The sequence below is a fragment of the Odontesthes bonariensis genome, chromosome 8 (assembly GCF_027942865.1).
Source record: "Odontesthes bonariensis isolate fOdoBon6 chromosome 8, fOdoBon6.hap1, whole genome shotgun sequence".
NCBI classification, from domain to species: Eukaryota; Metazoa; Chordata; class Actinopteri; order Atheriniformes; family Atherinopsidae; genus Odontesthes; species Odontesthes bonariensis.
In genome coordinates, this window is record NC_134513.1 from 3,259,344 (window position 1) to 3,279,755 (window position 20,412).

The 20,412-nt window shown below is 42.6% G+C and overlaps 1 protein-coding gene across 2 annotated transcripts in view; it reads left to right on the forward strand.

Moving 5' to 3' along the window:
- Positions 1-862: 862 nt before the first annotated feature.
- Positions 863-20,412, forward strand: part of LOC142385123 (chemokine-like protein TAFA-5) — a 175,467-nt gene continuing 155,917 nt past the window's right edge. The window contains exons 1-2 of one of the 2 annotated variants that reach the window (XM_075471321.1): positions 863-992; positions 1,835-1,966. In XM_075471321.1, coding sequence (XP_075327436.1) covers positions 1,858-1,966 — 109 coding nt within the window. In that variant the 5' untranslated portion in view covers positions 863-992; positions 1,835-1,857. Of the gene's footprint in view, positions 993-1,151; positions 1,967-20,412 lie in introns of those variants that run through there. The other variant, XM_075471320.1, reaches the window with a different exon arrangement.

Here is a 20,412-nt window from a genome sequence, read left to right on the forward strand (position 1 = left end):
TGACACACTTCAGCATTCTTTGCAATTTAGCCGGGTCTAATCAGGAAAATGTGTGAGTTTGTCCATGCGTTGAGTTTTATTATACCCGTTGTTTCGGATGAGGCAACTCTTGTCTATTCATCTCCAATCCTAACCATGTTTTTTCTAATGTATAAGTTGTTATAGCTGCATTTTCCCTCTCACAGCAGTCTGCAATATTACAAAACAAAGGGCCTGAGCCTTTATAATATAGTAATTTTACAATTCGTTGTTTGACTGTTTTAAATCATTCAAAATGCAGGTTGTTGCCACGTGGACACGTGCATGCAGCCATTCTTTTTCTCAGCATTGTTTTGTTGTGGTAGCTATTAGTCAACAGTTGACTAATCGTAGAATTCCTTCATTTAAGATACTTACATTAGAGTGATCTGTAATCTTTGAGTAGCTAAAACTACCGGGAAAAACATTGAGAATAAGAAATTAAAGCGTTGCATCAGATGCTGGAGTCCACTGTAAGTACCTCCAAACTCCAATCAAGTCCAGTGGAGCAGATGTATTCCCAACACTGTCTCAATCATTTCAAACCTGCATTTAGTGTCAGTCAGCGGGACTATCTGCTCTGCAGAAACTGCATGAGAGGAGTATTGATCTGTTTGGGACAATAATTGCTTTTCTGTGACTGCGGGTCGATCAACGCTGGTAACACGATTGGGCTCAAGATGGCAATAAAAATCCATCTCAAAAGGAAGTTATTGCTCGTGTGGATGTGTTTAAACGTTCATTTACATCTCTGAATTCACCTCGTGTTGGTAGAAATGACCGGAAACATGCTCCAGTAGATCCAGGGGGGAGAATAAGTTGGAGAAAACGTGCATTTTTGGTGCGAATTAAAGCTCACAGCGCACACGCGCAGTGTTTGAGCAGCAGCTCTTCTTGGTTGTGGAAAATATCACCCATTCACTGTCGATTGGGATCAATACATGACATACCGGGGTGTCTGCCAACATATTGAGGTAAGTTGGTTTCTTCTGCGCCGCGGCTCCAATCTGTTGTGATTTCTGTAAACCTCGCGTGGCTTATTGCTGACGTATTGATTATGTGAATGTTTCACTTTTCGCACGGTGCGCTTTTTTTTTCCTCTCCCACAGTCTCCGTCTCTGCCCATTTCTTCTCCATCCTGCGTTTTGCTCCTGCAACCATGCTGTGATCTTCATCTACTTCGTGCCAAACCCGTCAGATTGAAGGAGTCCCCCCACCTCCCCCCTCTTCCTCCCCTTCCTCCCCCTCTCTCCTCATTATACGACCAATCCACCTCCATCCGCGCTGGCGTTTATTCACCGGATTTCACCTTATCCAGTTTATTTTTGCTCCCTTTCTGTTTCCCCCCCTCTACCCCGGTTTCTGACTGCGTTGTCCGGACGCCGGGGCGATGGGAGGCGCGCGGAAAGCGACCACAGGTGAAATGAGCTTTTACGACGCTGCGGTACAAATGATTGAACACTTTGAGCATTAAGTGGACTCTCTCTTCAGGCTCCAGCGCACTGCGCCTCCTCTTATTGAAATAGGACCGTCACACTTTGGAACAACTAAGGGAACCGTTGCCCAAACTTGTGCTTTTGACCGCCCTAAAACAAAAGAAACTCGCGTTATTTCTCAGCAGGGTTTTCCTGAGAAAGATGTGACCTTTTCTTTTGCGCACCGGCAGCCCGACGACCAGAGGATTCGGTGACCCGCTTTTCCTTCAGTTCGCTCGCTCTCGGCATGCCTTTTTGTGGGATTACACGCGGAAATATCAGTCTCGTGAGAAGCCGAGTTGGATTGTGAAATTTTCTTTTTTTTTTTTTTTTTTCGTGAGGAGGAAAGCTCTCCGTTTCTTCAATGGCTTCGGTGTCCAGGCTGGCCAGACGCACGGATGCCACTCGCTGGCCGATGTCGTCAACTTTCTGGGCTGTTGTGCTTCTGACGGCGCTGCTGCTCCTTTACTGCGGTAAGTTCCGCCGCCGCTCATTTTTTTTGGCCACACACACACACACACACGCACAGTTGCACACACACGCGCACGCACGCACTGTGGAGCGTTAGTGCGCAGTGGGTGACCGTGTCATGTGGGGACGCTTTGACATCAAAATCACGCACCAGCCGCGCTCAGCGTATTGATCTCAGTAGTAGTCGAGGTGTCATTTTTGACCCCCTCTCTCAACAGTTATTGGAAAACGCGTGCCACGCACACACACACGCGCGTGCGTGCTCCCTTAGTGTGTTTCCTCCTGCTCTCACCTATGCAAACACACAGGCGGGGATGAGAGGGCACTTTTCCCCACAGGAGCGGAAAATGCGCCACACTTTCCACAGGATAGCAGGATTAACTTGAGTGTGTCGGAGGCCTAATTAGGTCTCTGGTGGCGCTTTTTAATTCCCACACACATCACCTTCCTGCTTGGTAACCCTCTGAAATCAGACTGGCAGGCATCAGTCACACCGTCTCTGCACCAAACAGAGGCTGAAGCTGTAAAATCAGACTTCTCACACCTTCTCCAACTGCATCTGACTCACTTCTGAGGAGAAACCCAGCTGGCTGTGTGCACCTCAGTCTGCTCTATGCGATAGCCACGATAAGCCCATTAAAAATAAATAATAATAAATCATTAAGGGCTGAGCTGGTGATTAATATAATCATCTTGTTCTTGAGCACATCAGCTCTGCCGGTGTGTTTTTATAGAGAGACGAACAGATTCATCAGATGATCTTCTTCCTCTCACAGTGGACACAGGATTGAGTTTTGCTTTGTAATCACACCAGCTTCAGCTTAATCAACAGGGAGGGGAGGCTGGTTTATAAGAAGGAAAGCTTCTGGAGAAGCAGGGAGGGGTAGTTTCCTCTCCTCTTTTATGGTGCCTTCGGCCATGTCGATTGATCTTCTGCTTGTGTCCAATCAATGGTGCTTGGATGTTTGTTTCAGTCAGCAGTCTTTTAGCCCCTCGACCTCCCACCTCGCAGCACCGTATTCCTTCTGGAACTCAACAATTTTCTGCCCAAAGTGATCCAGTGATGCAGAACAACAAATTATCTCGTCTTTCGTTTTTTTCTGCTCCCATCATTACGACACAGAGGCCTTTTTGTTGCTCTTTTTATTTTCTCTCTCTGTGAATTTATTTCTGAATATTTGAATATGCAGCTCAGTAGATCTGACAACTGTGAACGTTTTCTTTCTTCTTTCCCCGTTTTCATCTCTGCTGTCTACCCCGGGCTTTGCTCTCACAACCTTTGATGCCCCTTCGGTGTTTTTTTTGTCTATCCTCCATCTCCATTTTCTGCTCAGCTATTTCATGTGTCTCTTTCTTTTTGTACAAACCGTCTTTTCATTTATTTCCTCTCTCTGGCATTTCTTTGGAAGCGTTTGTTCTGAGCTCGGCTGACCGCTGAACGCAGCCTGTTTCTTCTCCTTGCCAACAGAAGAGGTTGGCTTTTTTCCATTTTTGTTCTTTGCTCACATTAGAAGTTTTTTCACAGGATAAAGTCTTAAAATCTGAGTTTTCATGCAGCTAATCGTTACTTCTGTTGGTTCCTGGATTAATCTGGAAAATAATCTGAGGTCGGTATATCACGATGTAGCACAGAGGATAGATAAATCGGTTAAACATTCATTTTCTGCTGGTCACTTGTTGATTTTGTGGTCTTAATACAAACTGTATATATGGATTCAGCATGTAAACGGATGGTAAATTTGGGCTTTTATTCCCCTCCCACTGTATTTGTTTAGTGCTGTAAAAGGCACTTCTTACTCTTCTGATTGACTTCAGCTCCTGGAGTGTTAAAAGCTGCATTCCTGTTGTTTCTACCTCGTGCCGCTTCAGCTGGCGGAGCTGTTGTGTTGTACAGGCACGAGGGTGGAATTGAGGGGAGGCCCTGTCATTATGACCATGACTCATATGGTGCCTGTCACCCAGAATCAGCGTCCAGCTTAACAGGATCTGCCGTCCTCACTCAGGCCCTTCTGAGAGGAAGAGATTGAAAAGAGGAGGGAGAGACGAGAAGAAGGGGGATTGAAAGAGGTGAGAGCAGCAGAGGAGAGGTGGCTTGACATCCTCACTCCAGTCTTGATGAGACGAGCGAGGGATGCAGGGAGGGAAAGAGTGGAGGAGCGATGAGAGGGATGAGGGAGGGGGGTGTAAAAAAACAACTCTGATCTAAAACACAGCAGCCCAGCAGCTGAAGTGTTGGTAACAAACGAGTGCCGTTGGAAGGTGTAATGACAGCAGAACGCTCCGGTACGCTCTGATTACAGAAAGCAAAGCAACATCAGCAACGCTGTCTTCTGCGCACCAGCTCCCTCCTCTGGAAGCTCGCAGCCTCGGTTCTGTTTGCAGACGGAGCAATTATGCATTCATGAGGCTGTAGCCCCACTCATGAGCTCAGAGAGAGGCGGATGAGAGAGCCTGCGAGGGTAGCTAATCAGTATGCTAATCTTAGCTCGGGATAGCTGAGGACTGTGGAGCGGTTTCGGGTCTGAGGGAGGATGGAGTGACGAGGGGAGAAACTGGAGGGAGAGAGGTTAAGCCAAACTCTTTTCCTCTCAGACCTCCAACAATTGCTGATTCATTCCAGTCTGGGCTGTGATGATGTGCACGCTCTCCACGGAGAGGAAGAAAGTCAGTCTATCACAGACTTAACACGCCCGTCCGCGAGCATCACCCTGCTGGGTTATAGATTTTAACGATGCTGAAACTCACATGCTGGAAGGTTTTCTGCCGCTGTCAGGGACAAAAAGCTCTCTGCTGCCACTTAAAGTCCTTCCCAGCGTGGTCTCCTGTGTTTCCTGCCTGTTTGTTTATGAGCTGCTATAGTTCTGCAGCCGAATCAATAGATGGTTGACTGTTAGCGAGAACGGCAGCTTCAGGGCATCCGCCGAGAAGAAATGGCGTGTTGCGCCCAGGCGCCTCTTCCTGTCGCCTGTACACTTCAAAACACATAATCACACATAGGTTGACGGGCACACACACACACATGTGTGTATACATATATATATATACATAATCTCGTCTGAGAATGTCGCAGGGCTGATTCACCAGCTGAGGAAAAAGGGACTCGACTGACCTAAAAAAAAACACAAGAACTTGTTGGTGAATGCACGTGCATGTTGGAATATCTTCTCCTATTTTCAGCACAGCCCCAAGCCTCTTCGTTTTCTTCTTCTTCTTCTTCTTCTTCTTCTGCTGGGAGGGAGACGGAGAGTGGAGCTGCTGTCGAGAAGCAGCTGAAAGGGCTGCCGATGGCCTGGGGACGCAAATCCATAAAGGGAGTCGACTTGTTGAGTTTTCCTCCGAGAAAGCAAAGAGCTGCATTGTTGGACGGCAGGAAATGGCATCCATATTTTAACCGCTTTATAAAAGGTAGCTTTGAAAGGTTAAAGGCCTTGATAAGTATCGCTCTGTCGTTCGCTTTTACTCTGTAAAGACCGAGCCGCAGATGGAAAATCATCGAGTACGAAGAGGCTGGGATGAAATATTAAGAAGCAGGAACCCGTTGACATAAAGTGGGAGACAGCGACGTGGCCACAGGCAGAGTTTTGTTTCTGTTTGTCCCGGAGACTCAGTCGGCTCCTCGCTGGGCTCGTCATATGGACATAAGCACAATTTAGGCTGTCCGAAGTGCTCGTTGGTGGGACTCGCTGCTGATACTGTTGACCTTTGCTGCCAAGCATTGGCGTCCATGATCCGATAAGTCCCAACAAAAAACTGCTCGTACCCTTTGGGCCACGCATGGCCATATAGTCCTGCTGTTGTGCTTTTCTGATGGTGAAAACATGTGTTTTAATCAGTTAATTTCTTGTTTAATGTCTTAAATTTGCAAAAGCGGGTCTGCCTGACTAGAATTTTGACTTGACAGGAGGGCAGTGCTCATTCAGAAGGTGGGACCATCCATTTCATACTGATTCCAACAGCTGAGGATTGTTGGGAGACATTGGCTGTGTTCGAAACCGCATACTACATACCAAATACTGCATACTACATACTACATACTCATCGATTAGTCAGTGTGCAGAGCGTTTACCCACAATGCATTTCGCTCTTGCCCGAGCTGAAATCAGCCGGCCTGAAGCTGATTTCTCTTAAGCTCTAAACTCTGTAAACTTTAGCAACATTTGAAACATTTTCAGGTGAGAAAGTAGTTGTTTAGATCCCCAACGTGTTGAAAACCTGACAAAATACCGGCTGTTTACAATTTTGTTCCCACGAATTCTGCGCTACTAAAGCTAGCCGCAGTGAGCAACGCACTTCCGGTTATTTTCACAAAATAAAATACCCGTTGCCTTTTATCATAGGGAAAGCCATTACGACACAATTGGTGCTTTTGTTTTGGAAACAGGAAGTGAACCAACCCTCGTTGTAGCTAGCTTGAAACTGCCGTTTTGACAGGAAATGACGATCGGCGACGTCACGTTACGTTGCATCTTGGGTAGTTTGAGTATGAGTAGTAACCTCATGATGCATACCCAACATTTCGGAGAATCTAGTATGCATCCGGGAAAAAAGTCAGTATGAATAGTAGGAGAAGTATGCGAACACAGCCATTATGTCTTCCATTAGCTTTCCATTGGCTTCAGCTGTACGTTTGTTTAGCGCTGATTAGCTGGTGTTAGCGTGCTAACAGGATAATATATTGGTGGTAAAGACGATTTTTGCTCAGATTCAGGATGTTAGCATGTTAGCATACCGAGGTGAAGGGCACTTTAATACACTTAGCTTTGCTTATTGTGAGCTTCATTTGTTGCCTCCATAATTGTGGTTAGAACTGGCTAAATTTCAGAGCTGGTTTCACACTGGGACCCAGTGCATTCCTCAAGCATTGAGTTGTAATCCCGGTACCAGTGTTGCCCTCTGGCATAGATCTGTAGTGCCTTCCACTAAGCAGAGGCCCTTCAGGGGGTAATTACAGTAGCTACTGGTTAAAACTTGACTTGGAAAATGGTAAAAAAACCAAAACATTGTGCTGTAGGGCTGAGGGGGAAATTGAAACGAGGTCTTATCGTGTTCGGTAAAAAGTGTCAGTTATGCTGAGCAGCAGCAGCAGAGCTGCATTCTTTGTAAAACTGAGCACAGCACTCTTGTTTTACATTAAAACACAACAGTCAAAGAGAATTATTTAGAAATTACAGATGTGCTGTTCTCCCAAGCCTCTCTCTGAATCAATGAATGTTGGCCTTTTAGCTGACTGAGTTCAGCCGAGTGGGGAAAGCAAACGCAACAACACTCAGTGCCTCTCCTCTCTCTCCGTGACGCCATCCGACCCTCCGACCCTCCGCTTGTTGTTAAAAGCATGGATAGAAGGTACGTACGGGTTGTTTTTGCATGTCCGTGGAGGCAAAACGCTGCTTCCAGATGGATGCATGACCGATTTCGTCCTCCCTTCCACCACCTGAACATTGCTGCGTTTTAAAAAAAAAAAAGGAAAAAACAAAAATGGATGCCATAATGGCATGCTAATATGCCGTGACATTTACTTAATGTGAAAACAAATTGCAGAGTGTTTGGAGTTTGCAGTTAGGCAAAGTATCACGGTAGCGGCTTCCATGGCTAATTGCACCTTAAATGCTCCGTGTCCTGTTGTGAATTAATTTGCTGTCAATGTGACTTTAATTACCAATAAAACTGTGTGTGTAACATTTACATATCATATCATAAGTAGTCTATGGCTGCAGGGCTCAACGGGTCACGGTAAAGCAAGTGGGAGATGTTTGTAGCTCTGCAATGACAGTATAAGTGGGAGTAAAAAAAAATACAAACAAGGAATTTAAAATTCAGGAGCTTCTCTGAAAGCTATTTTTGATTAACGGTGACTTTTTGAAACCAATCCTGCAAATTGGGCGAGACTGCTTAATTGGGTCTGAATGTGGACGGAGACTCGCGATGTGCTCCCGCCTCCAGAGGATTCACGGATGTGCACTTGTTTTCGCCCAAGGCGAGTAAGCCCATTCAGAGGGAGATGCTAAAGCTACTCCTCCTTTTTATTACTGCAGAAAAAGCAATTGCTTGGAAGAAAATGCCAGAATGGTGCTTTGAATTCCTGCAGGGGCCCCATCACCGAGACGCAGCCCACGGAGCCGAGACAGCTAGCATCTGGAGCAAAGACAGAGGAAAGAAAAGGGGGAGAGTGTAGGTGCAGAGAGGGGGAGAAGCAGCAGAGAGGAGAGAGAATGAGGGAGCAGGAGGAGGATCCTGGTGGAGGAAAAAAAGGACGGCGACGAGACAAAAGACAGACGGACGAGAACACTCCGACGGTCCACCAATTGACAGCCGGTTGGGGGAATGAAGTCGGCTAACACAATGAAGCAGACGACGTGCCGCAGAGTAGCAGGGATGCTCTCAGAAGTAGAAACAAATATTACATTAGAGGAGACAGAAGCCATTTGTCACAGCGGGAGGCCTGAGAGGTAGTTAAGCTGCAGAATGGAGGCACCGGCGGCCCGGCTGATGCATGTCGCCACCAGGAGGAAATTGTGCTCAAGTCAACTCCGTCCAATCAATCGTCTGGTGTCCTTCAACGACTCCTGCACTTAACAGGATGGCACAAAGTTTTGCCAGCCCAACTCTTCAGAACTTGTTATGTGGCCTCGGGGGCCTCCTCTCACTCCTCTCCTGGACTCTTTCATCCTCCCTTCCTTCGCTTCTCGCCGGCTCGTCGGCCACATCGACTCCTGGTGACGTACACGCTGACAGCCACGATTCAATGTTAATGTTGCCGGATGATAAATCTCCTGGACGTTTATGGCCTAAACGACAGCTGCACCCTGTCTGCGCCCACATGTCAGAGACCGTTGAGGCTCTGGAACAGTTTGAGTGGCTGTCAGTCAGTCGGACACCTGTTCAGTCAGTCGGAGATTTGGCTCCGAGCCCCGAGGTGCATTAAGTTGCCCTCCTTTTGAGCAGCCTCTAAAAGAGAGCCGGAGTGTGTTCATCACAAAAAAAAACAGATTCTATTCTCCCTTCCTCCTTCCACTCCAACTTAAGCTGCTGACACATTTCATGATTGATATGGAAATTACAATGCGCTCGCCATCATTTATCTTTTAGCGTAGCTCGCTGCTGCTCCAACAACCATTTTGGGATGCAGAAACGATGAAATGATTTGCAGTTGCTGTTGCAGAGAGCATAAGGGATATACAGTAAAGATTTGATTTGAGACCCTGCGTGGCCCAGTGGATGAGGAGGGCTTCATGTTTTTAATGGGAAAAACAACCACTGCGCCTACGACTCTGGCGGTAACCTCGATATTTCCAGAGGTGCATATGGAGCCTCAGAAGGAGCAAATATCTCTAATCGGATAAGTCGAATGTATTTCTGAATACATAAATAAATTATACAGGGTGGTTAAATTATGCAAATGTATATAGATCCAAAACCTCCCCATTTTCCTCCAGCGCACCCGTGACAATGAATTTCTACATTTCATATCTTCCGTTTCTCTTGTTTATGGCTGGTAGCATGTTAAATCTCATTATAGGCCAACGCAGCATTTTTCTGGTTGTAAACGGTTTCATCCGACGCAGACCTGCCAGATGAGCTGAAGCCCCTCTTCACTGATTTCTGTTTTTATTTTATGTTTTTAAGCAGTTTTAAGTCTTTTTCTGAACCTAACCAGGGCGCTTTGGTGCCTAAACCGAAGCGATTTACGTCAACCCTAATGCATGAAAACTAGGGCTGGGCGAGTTAACTCGTTATTATCGCGTCAACTCACTGATTATTTAAAGCCGACAAATATTTTACCGCGCATTAACGCAGGTTTTATTATTGTAAAAGTCTGCTGCTGTCTGCTGTGGAACAGGAAAAGAAAGTAATCGGCGGATCCACCAAACATGGAGAAGGGTACGGAACTTTTACTCGGCCATTTTCATTTTAAAGTTCTTCCAGACGGCGGAGTCAACAGAACCAAAGTCATCTGTAAACACTGCCAAGTTGAATTGTTGAAAGATGCTGATGTTAAAAGTGTGTTTGCACAACAAATGTTATGGCACTTTCATTCATATGGCAGCACATTTAAAATAAAGCTAAATGCTAAAAGCTATACGCTACTTTTGGATTCATTTTTGGATTCTGCGTACAAATGTGATTAATCGCGATTAATCAGGGAAATCACGTGATTAATTAGATTAAATCGTTGCCCAGCCCTGGTAATTTTACAATCTTTAATCACGTAATGGAGAACAGTTCAGAATATGAAGCCGTGTAATCGTTGCCCAGCCCTAATGAAAACACAGTCCTTCATTAAACTTAGTAAAAAAAAGCCGAGGTGTCGTACAGGCAGGAAGTCAAATGACCAAAAATCCAGCTAAGTCCAAAAAAGACGATCCTGCAAATACTGCAGGAGGCAATGAGAAACGGGCGGCAGGTGGTGACACAACGAGGAATTAAAGCTAACAAAGATGCACAAGAAAAACAGACTAGAATCCCAAACATGGATCCAAACAAGGAAACTCAGAATGTAACAGAGCCCTAAAACATGAAAGTTTAGCTGAAATCTAACCGAACGATGACTTAGAATCAGAGCCGATGGAAACTGTAAAATTTAACCAGCGTTAACCCTTCCTGTTCCCACTGTTGGTTGCTTTAAACGGAGCACACCGGTGCATAATAGGGCACACTCTGCAGTGCATGTGAAGTTTAAGATGGAAATGTCAAGTGGGTGTTTAACTGGATGATATTAAACGCTGTTAAAGATACGAACCGCTTGTGTAGGCGACCGTCTGCTCATCCCTTACTTCTTTAATATTTGAGCTGTTAACTCTTCAAACGATCACTGCTAAGTGTTTGGATCATATTTGCTCATTTTGTTAACAATATAAAGTGTCGAGTTTCAGATCCAAAGACCCCAAAATGAATGGGTGGTGACGTACTGTCCTCCATTCAAAGCCAACGGTTTACATTCAGACCTCCACCAGATGTTTGAGATGCGAGACGACGATGTTCCATCTGAGCTTTAGAAACTCTGTAAAGTTGCCTTTTTGCTGCGGGAATGTTGGAAAATAAGTGAAGATTTTAAAGCCTCTGAGTGGATAAGCCTGATTTCACACTGCAACAGCAGGAAGGACTAATGGTATGACAGAAGACACAGGAGGATGTTTCTGCCTGAGAAGAGATGAGGCAGTCAGATGAAATAAGTGGCTGAGCTGAACTGTTGCAGCTTTAGCGTCTTCAGAGTGCGTTAAAGCTCCAAGGAAGCTTTAACGCACTCTCACTGTAAGATCTTAATTTGATAGATGGGCTCTTTCTATATTTGGTTGGTTGAGGGTGAATGCTTCTTCTGCCTGGTGACAGTGTTTGGACCAGACTCTGTTGATCAACCAACTCTGCGCTGTGTAGAGTGCGTCCAGGACAGTGGTGTCAAACTGATCCGTGAAAGGGCCGGTGTGTCAAGAGTTACACTGCTCAAATCTGGATGGAATTATTCTAAAGAGGGTACAGAGTCTTTAAAACCTTGTTTGGGATTTGTGAAACCTTTATTCTGATTTGTGAACAAATCAGGGTCATTTTACTGCTTTTTTTGTATTCTCAACACCCTAAACTAGGTCCTGTATGGAAACTACAATAGTTACACTGCTCAAATCTGGATGGAATTATTCTAGAGGTTACAGAGTCTTTAAAACACATTTTATGATTTGTGAAAACTTTATTTGGTCATTTGGCCACCGACGGAGACATGGGGTTGACTTTAGGGGTTGTAGAGCCGGATTCCTCTGCATTGGTACATGACAACTTGAAAAATAAGTATGTTTTCTGCTGCCTCTTCCTTTTTGGCGTCTCTGCCTCCTTCTTCTCTCTATTCTCTTCTCAATTTTATTCACTGTCAGCCATCGGTGAGTAACAGAAGCTCGTAAGTCTACATGCACTTAATAACTCAGTCTGATTGTAATTTAGCCAAAAATCCAATCCTTTCAGAGCCATGTAACCCACTGACGGTTACATGCAAAAAGTAACACATCATGATCAACTGATCTTACTAACAGTCAAAGGAGACGATATTCCTGTTGTTGTCGCCGTCAGAAAGAAACAAACAACGCGATGGAGAATGCTCCGTTGGGCATCGAGTTTGTGCAACAAGCAGCTCATCACAGACCAAATGTAGAGGGACGTAGCTTCATCTGGCTCTGCGTTCTCCATCTTTCTCCAATGCCTGAGTTTGTTGTTGTTGTTGGTGGTGAAGAGGTCAACAGGAAGTGGCTCTATTAGCAACAGCTGGAATGGGTACAGCGCCACCTATCATACCGGGGTATGACACGCTTTGTGCCTCTGATCCCATTCATTCACCGCCACATATCCAAGGAGAATTACCCTTAATAACTCATTCTGATTGTAATTTAGCCAGTAATCTGATCCTTTCAGAGCCATGTGACCCCACTGAGTGACTAACAGCTATTAACCTGGTCATCAAGCCAACCCCACTGATTATCAGACATATTGTGCATACTCTCAGCCTAAAAGTGCACAGTTTAGTATGTAATAACTCATCCGCTGGTTTTAACCAGGAGTCAAACACTGACTTAACCTGCTTTACTTCCAGTAAACACAAGTTGATCCTCAACAAGCCATGCACAGACTTAAGATGTTGCACCTACCACTCAAAAAAACATTAAATCTAAATGTTTCATGGTGTGGCTCATTACGCTTCCCAGCAAAAAACTAAAAAAAAGCTAATTCCTCACATATTTCCAGGGTAAATGCTCTGCTGTGGTTTGTGCATGTTAAGCATCTTTTGTCAATCAGCAGCCCTGGGGCTCTGCTGTGTAAAAGGGGATGAAGACCGCCTGCTGTCTGCTCTTTTTCCTCTTTTACCCCCCCGTCACAGTCTCAGGGAAGATGCAACAATGGAGGCAGAGAGAAAGCCGAGCGTAAAGCGGAGGGGTGGGACAGAAGGGTAGCACCGCTGCGAGGGATACGGTCGGAAATGTCGCCTGAAAGTGCTCAGCGAGCTGCAGCAGTGTAATTCCAGCTGATACTTCCAGACATTCTGAAACATGCCTCGGTTATGTATGCATGGCGGGCTGGAGGCGATTTGTTATTTCTCTGTTGCACTCTTACTATCTGAGTCTTTCTTTCTGTTAAGTATTTCCTCCCTCCGCCCCCGGTCTCCTCGCCGCTCAGTCTCTCCCTCTAAGCCTTTGGCAGTGATAAACCCTTCCATTGTCGCCCTGACAGCAGAACATGCGAGTTATGCCTGCCTCTTTAGGGTTGAAGAGCTCATTAAGGCTCCTCAGCAGGGACCCTATAGGCAACAATACAGCGTACGGGATGTTGCACAATTGGTGAAATTCATGCAAATTCTCTCTTTTATGAGTTCTTTTATCCAACCTTTTGTTCAATGTTACACTCGTTAGGGAACTCTGTTTCATGTAAAAACCCACATTAAATGCAAACAACGGCGTGGCTCTATCATATGATGAAGCAAAAACGTGGTTTATTTAGATTTTATGCTTTTTCCTCGTGCTTTCTCTCCATGTCGGGCATCATCTGGGGATACATGGAAGGGCTGTAAGTGTCTGATTGTGGTGCCATTTGTGAAAATGACACATTTTTGACTCGAGAGAGAGAAAACACCATTAAATCTCAGGCCTAAAACAAGAATATTATCCGTCATTATTTTCTGAAAAGGGCACAGTCTGTGTAAGTGAAGCACCAGCTCTGGGCAGATGGACTAAAATACAGCAGCGACATGATATCAGGGAAGTCACCGCGGGCACAGTTGTTGTGTTCCAGCAGCAAATATCACGGCCTGTCAGGCCGTAGCATCACAGAAGGTAAACAAAACTGAGACACGGCTTCATATTCTGAACTGTTCTCCATTACGTGATTAAAGATTGTAAAATTATTAGGGCTGGGCAACGATTTAATCTAATTAATCACATGATTTCCCTGATTAATCACGATTAATCGCATTTGTACGCAGAATCCAAAAATGAATCCAAAAGTAGTGTATAGCTTTTAGCATTTAGCTTTATTTTAAATGTGCTGCCATATGAATGAAAGTGCCATAACATTTGTTGTGCAAACACACTTTTAACATCAGCATCTTTCTGTAGTTTTTATGTAGAAGCCTCGCTCCACTGTCTGTTTCCTTGAATGACTTGCTGCTATCAGTTGTGTGTTTTGCCTTTAAGTGATATTTTAGACTGGAACTACTACGCTGAGAAGACAATTCAACTTGGCAGAGTTTACAGATGACTTTGGTTCTGTCGACTCCGCCGTCTGGAAGAACTTTAACATGAAAATGGCCGAGTAAAAGTTCCGTACCCTTCTCCATGTTTGGTGGATCCGCCGATTACTTTCTTTTCCTGTTCCACAGCAGACAGCAGCAGACTTTTACAAAATAAAAGCCTGTGAGAAACAGACTTTAACAAAATAAAAGCCTGTGAGAAACAGACTTTTACAAAATAAAAGCCTGTGAGAAACAGACTTTAACAAAATAAAAGCCTGTGAGAAACAGACTTTAACAAAATAAAAGCCTGTGAGCAACAGACTTTTACAAAATAAAAGCCTGTGAGCAACAGACTTTTACAGTAAAAAAAATTGTTCTGTTCAAGTCCCACATCGGACAGCCCTGGGCTGCGTGTCGTTCCCCCTCTCTCTGCCCCCTGCTTCCTGTCTCTCTGAACTTTCCTATCCATTAAAGCCCAAAAAAGCCCCAAAAATTATAATAATTAAAAAAAACCTGCGTCAATGCACGACAAAATATTTATCGTATGTAAATGTAAAGCCTTGTCCATCTCTGTGCTGAAGGTGTCCAGCAGAGTTTCCACAACTTTAACGGTCGGATCATGTGCAGCCCTCCAGAAAAGCTTTAGTTTTTTGCACGCCCAGAAAATGTGCATAATTGATCCTACATGTTCCACAGCGATGGCATCTTGGGGATGAATTAGGGAACCATCTTACTACATAAAGTAGCTCCTGTGTAACCCTGTTCAATAACTTTATTACAAGACAATGATGTAAAGACATTCTGACATATTATATCCCACTGTTCTTCACCAAAGTCGCATCCCAAATTCCCTTGCCATGTATTCTTAAAGGGACAGTTCGCCTCTTTTGACATGAAGCTGTGTAACATCCCATATCAGCAACATCATTTCTGAACATCTTCTTACCCCCTGCTGCGTCCTGTGAGCAGAGTTCCAGCCTCGTTTTGGTGTTGATGAAGGTAGTCCGGCTAGTTGGCTGGGGTTTAAAAAATAAAGCGTTTTGCTTCTCAAAACAATATGCGTTCAACAGAGTAATACATTTGCATCACAAAATCGTTCTGCAAGAAAAAGTCAGACCTCACAATGGCTTGGCCCTATTTTCTCTCCCTTCATATCACTGCCTGCTGTGCAGACCGTATATATTCATAAATGATGTTGCAATTATGGGATGTCATACAGCTTCATTTCAAAAGAGGCGAACTATCCCTTTAAGTGGGATGAAGGAGGAGCTGTGATGGTCAAGCACAGCATTAGAAATTACTGAGATTTTTCCCTTTCGTAATGTGTTTTTCATCAAAATCTCTTGAGATTTCTCAGTCCCAGGGACAAGCGTCCTTCCCCCTTCAGCGCATTAATTACATGGAGAATTTGTAGCTGTTTGTGGAAATCCTGTTGTGGAATAAACGCTTGTTTTTTATCCTTCAGACATTCATGCCAGACGGCAGCGTTCCAGCTCTTGGTTGGTCTTGATTTGATATTAAAAAAAACCCTTTTTCATACCTTGAGAGACTTGACTGCTTTGCAGACCCAACATTGTGCTGTCACTGGTCGTCAGTTCGGACGTGGTTTAGCTCGGATATTCATGAACACACGGTTACTGCTGACATCACTTCGTTGTGTTGTTGTGACACATTGTGGAAATGTGCTTTTTACATTATATGAGACCGAGCTGGAATTGCTCCACAGGTTGGACAATCGCTGTCAAAAGTCCCCAAAAACAGGGAAATTATGTCTGAAAACTGTTTTTTTGTCTATTTGTTTTTTTCTGACTAAACTTACATAGTTCTCCTGCATGATTGAAAAAGGAGCATTTTCACAGCATTTCATTAGCCTGGAAATTCCCATGCTGCTTTGCGCTCGATTTCATTCTCACTGCAAAGTCAGCCCGGAAACCACCGCCCTTATTTTTGCCTGAGTTTGGGAACCAATCACAGAACGGGGGGGGGCAGCAAGACGATGACGACGTCTATGCGCTACACCGAAGCTTGTAGAGTGTTAATCCAACACGGCAGCGGACACAACGTTACCGTTCAATGCAGCCTTAGAAAGTGTTTCGGAGTAGATTCACCCTGGGGTCATTTGAACTGTGATATCCAGCCAAGTAGCCCACCCAAAGTTTTTCCGATCTTGGCTGAACATCAGCCGAGTTACTGAGTTATCCCGAATAGCTTCGTACAAGCGCTAACGGACCCTGGCAGTATCTCCAAAATTACCACACTAAAATCACATGTCATGACACCAAACTTCTACAGTAGTACAAATATGGTCTGTACTCACAAAACGATGCATTTGGAAGTTTGAAAATAGTCCAGGAGTTTATTATTATCAACACAAGCCTGATAGCTTCTCTGCAGCTAAAGCTGCGTCGACGTCACTTCTGGGAGCTGGGAGCTTCAAAGTAAGAAGAGGGTTGATCTGCTACTGTAGACAACGAAGTATATGCTATATTCTACATGAATTTTTATGTTGTAGAGTTGTGAATTTATTTTATCAATGGAGAAATTGAGCAGCCTTCAGATTCGGAGTTTTCAGAGAATATTTAGAAGATCTATTCCCATTGTGTGTGTGTGTACGGTTATTTCTATAGATTTTGTATCATGTCATATCGCTAATTAACAGACAACAACATATGTCTTCCAATGCCGAAGCTGTGAATAATTAGCAGGGAGTTTAATGTGCAACAAACTGTATATCATCGACTCAGAGCTGCACCGGATTCCTTAGAAATATTAGAGGGGGATTTAATTTAGGGTAAAAAATGATCTGTTATCGCAGGAAGATGCATGTGTCACCAGCTCTCCAATTAAATCAGAAGCTTTTGGTAGCAAGCAATGGTTGATGAATCAATCCTACACACTCACATAAATGTAATTACTTCATTTGTCAATGTCTGGGGAGGCTCTGTTGAGCGCTGCATACCCAAAGCTAGCAGCGGTGGAATGAATAGAGAGGGAGAACACCTTGGCCTTTCCTCATCTTCTGTAAGGTCTGTCCCATGCAACTTAATCACAGCTATAATCATTCTGTACGAGCAGAATTTATCATTTTATCAATTCCCTTTGGCCTGTGTAGGACATTAGACGTGGGATATGAGTTTCACATCAAAGCAGACAGTGTCCCCACCTTCACACCCACCCGCATGCAAATACACATGCACAATTTATAGCTGTGCAGCCCTTAGTCAAAGCAGCACATGCATTATTCAACAGCATGCTAACATCAATTAAAGAGGGATCATATATATACATACTGAAAAAAATAACTCATAAGATTTACTTATAAAACCCTTTGTAAGTCTTTGCACTCAAATGATTTAAGTAATATTTAATGCTGCAATATCAAGTACACTGGAAAAAATGCCCCTCCAAAGATAAGTTAAAAAAACAACAACAAATACGAGGCTTTTTTTGCTTGAAATAAGCAAAAAAAATCTGCCAATGGAACTAGTGAAAATTGGCTTGTCAAGATTTCTTGAAATAAGATGTGATATTTAGGACTTTTGAGTTAAAAGTGATCTTGAAATTAGCTTAAAACCTCTTCAAATGTAAAAAAAAGCTTGTTTCATGTGAAATATGACTCAAAAAACTATTTGTTTTCAAGACTTTTTCACTTACAAGATGTATTGTATTAAAACAAGTCCCTATATCTGGCTGAAATGGTATTTGTTAGGCAGTTGTGTCTTATATTAAGTGCAATGAGATACTCAATGAGACAAATATACTTGGTAAGATTTAGATTTTTTCCAGTCTAACACTCACTTGCCAGTATCAAGTAAATTTTACTTACCATAAAACATAACCGTTTTGAAGATATTAAGTAACATTTACTTAATTACATCTAAGTTTTAAGTTATATTTATTTAAACAAATGAAGTAAAGTCTACTTGTTTTTCATAGGCAGGAACATCATTTTACTCAAGATTGAAGTAAATTTTATATATCTGTAGTATTTGCTGTTATGAAGTAATTTAGTCGATTTTAACGATACACTTTCAGAGTAAAGTTTATGTAGTATTTCTAGATTTATGTAAATACAACTATTAAACATTTTAATTGTATGAGGAAACCTAAGTAAAACTTACTCTTCCCCCATAATTCATGTATTACGTTAATAAAATGTTTAATTTTACGTAAGAAGCTCTAGTTTTTTATTTTTATTTATTCATTTATTTATTTATGTATTTATTTATTTATTTATTCATTATTATTATTAGTTAGTAGTAGTATTTTTACTAGAATTGGTATTATTATTGTTGTTGTTAATACAATTATTGTAAATATTTAAAAAAATGTTGAGCTACTTGACTAATGTGAATTTCCCCCATCGGGGGGATGAATAAAGTATTTTTCTATTCTTTCTATTCTATTTCTAGTTCTTATTGAATCTTAAAAATACAAGGTAGAAATTATGACAGTTACTCTAATAGAGTTTACTTCACCAAAAAGTCACTTTTTTCAGTGTATATAAAAAAAAGTCTGTTTTTTTTCCCCTGCCATTTGTGACATCTGTTGTTGTGGGTGCTGTTGAGGAAATGTGATGATCAGATGATGGGCGTAAATATTTTTTTGGATTCTTCTCCCTTCTTGCATTGAGAGGACAGATGTTGGCGAGCTAATTAACAAATCCTTGGGCAGCGTTGAGGTGCGTCTTTGCATTCGGAGGGAAGGGAGATGTTTTGTTGGATCACACACAGGCCATATATATCATCACACTGGAAAAAATGCCCCTCCAAAAATAAGTAAAAAAACAACAAATAAAAGACGTTTTTGCTTGAAATAAGCAAAAAAATCTGCCAATGGAACTAGTGAAAATCGGCTTGTCAAGATTTCTTGAAATAAGATGTGATATTTAGGACTTTTGATTTGAAAGTGATCTTGAAATTAGCTTAAAAATCTCTTCAAATGGAAAAAAAAAGCTTGTTTCATGTGAAATATGACTCAAAAAACTATTTGTTTTCAAGACTTTTTCACTTAACAAGATATTCCAGATGTATTGTCTTCAAACAAGTCCCTATATCTGGCTGAAATGGTGCTTGTTAGGCAGTTGTGTCTTATATCAAGTGGAATGAGATACTCAATGAGACAAATATACTTGGTAAGATTTAGATTTTTTCCAGTGCACAGACTGTGTATTCACCCTCTCCGTGCACTACAACCCACCACCTCCTCCTAATCCCCCGCCTTTTGGAGTGACATGATTCTGAGTGCCAGTGAAATCGAAATGAGACACACAAGACAAGACAAAGATAAGCTGGTGTGCCTTGTTTTCTATTTCCTGTTGACATATCGTGTCATCACCACCTTATATCAGCCATTTCTGTTTCATGTGCTGTGAGACAGCAGCGTCGTGTTATTACTTCGGCAAACCACATAATATAAAACGTAATATTTCCACATTTTTGCATCAGAGGAACGCGCACTAATTATGAAACCGGTTTCTTTGTTGTTTTTTTTAATACATTTTAATTGGAACATAAGCAGATTAGGCATTTCTATCAACTGCACTTATCTGCTTACCTCTGTTTATCTTTTAATGAAAGTTTTAATCTTTTTGAAAAGGTTTTCACGTTAGCTAGCAGATTCATTTCTAAATCCGATTAAATCGGAACTAAACTTAGTTTGACAAAACTTTAAGATGAGAAATAAATATCTCTTTTGGTTTAGTTTTAAACCTTTTATTAAATGTCTTTCTTTCACTCCAGTTCCTGTCATTCTTATCTTCGATGACTAAGCAGTTTCTTTCTTTCTCTTCTAATTAAATGAAAAAGCACTTTTTTATTTGAATTCTTTTTCTTTTGTTTGTTTGTTTGTTTTTAAGATGTTGCCATACTCCTCCATAAATTCAACCGTAGTGTTCTGAAAATCTGAATTTTGTAAAGGCTAATACATTTGTTTTAGCTAGCTAGTAAACAGTGTAGTTTACTTAACTGCAGTGTAAACGGTGTCGGGGAGTTTTGTTGGGAAATACTGAACCACTGAAAGTTAACGGTTATAAACTATATGTGTGAATACGACCTATATTTGAATCTCTGTGTGATTTTTCTTTTCCATTTTTCTAAATGCATTAGATTTAGCGTTAGCATTTGTGCTAGCGAACACCATTTTTAAGCTAACATTAGCTTTTGTTGTTTGCTGTGGCCCTACAGGAAGAAAAGTGTCTCCATAATGTGTAATAGGGGCATAAATGTGTTTTTGGGGCATAAACAA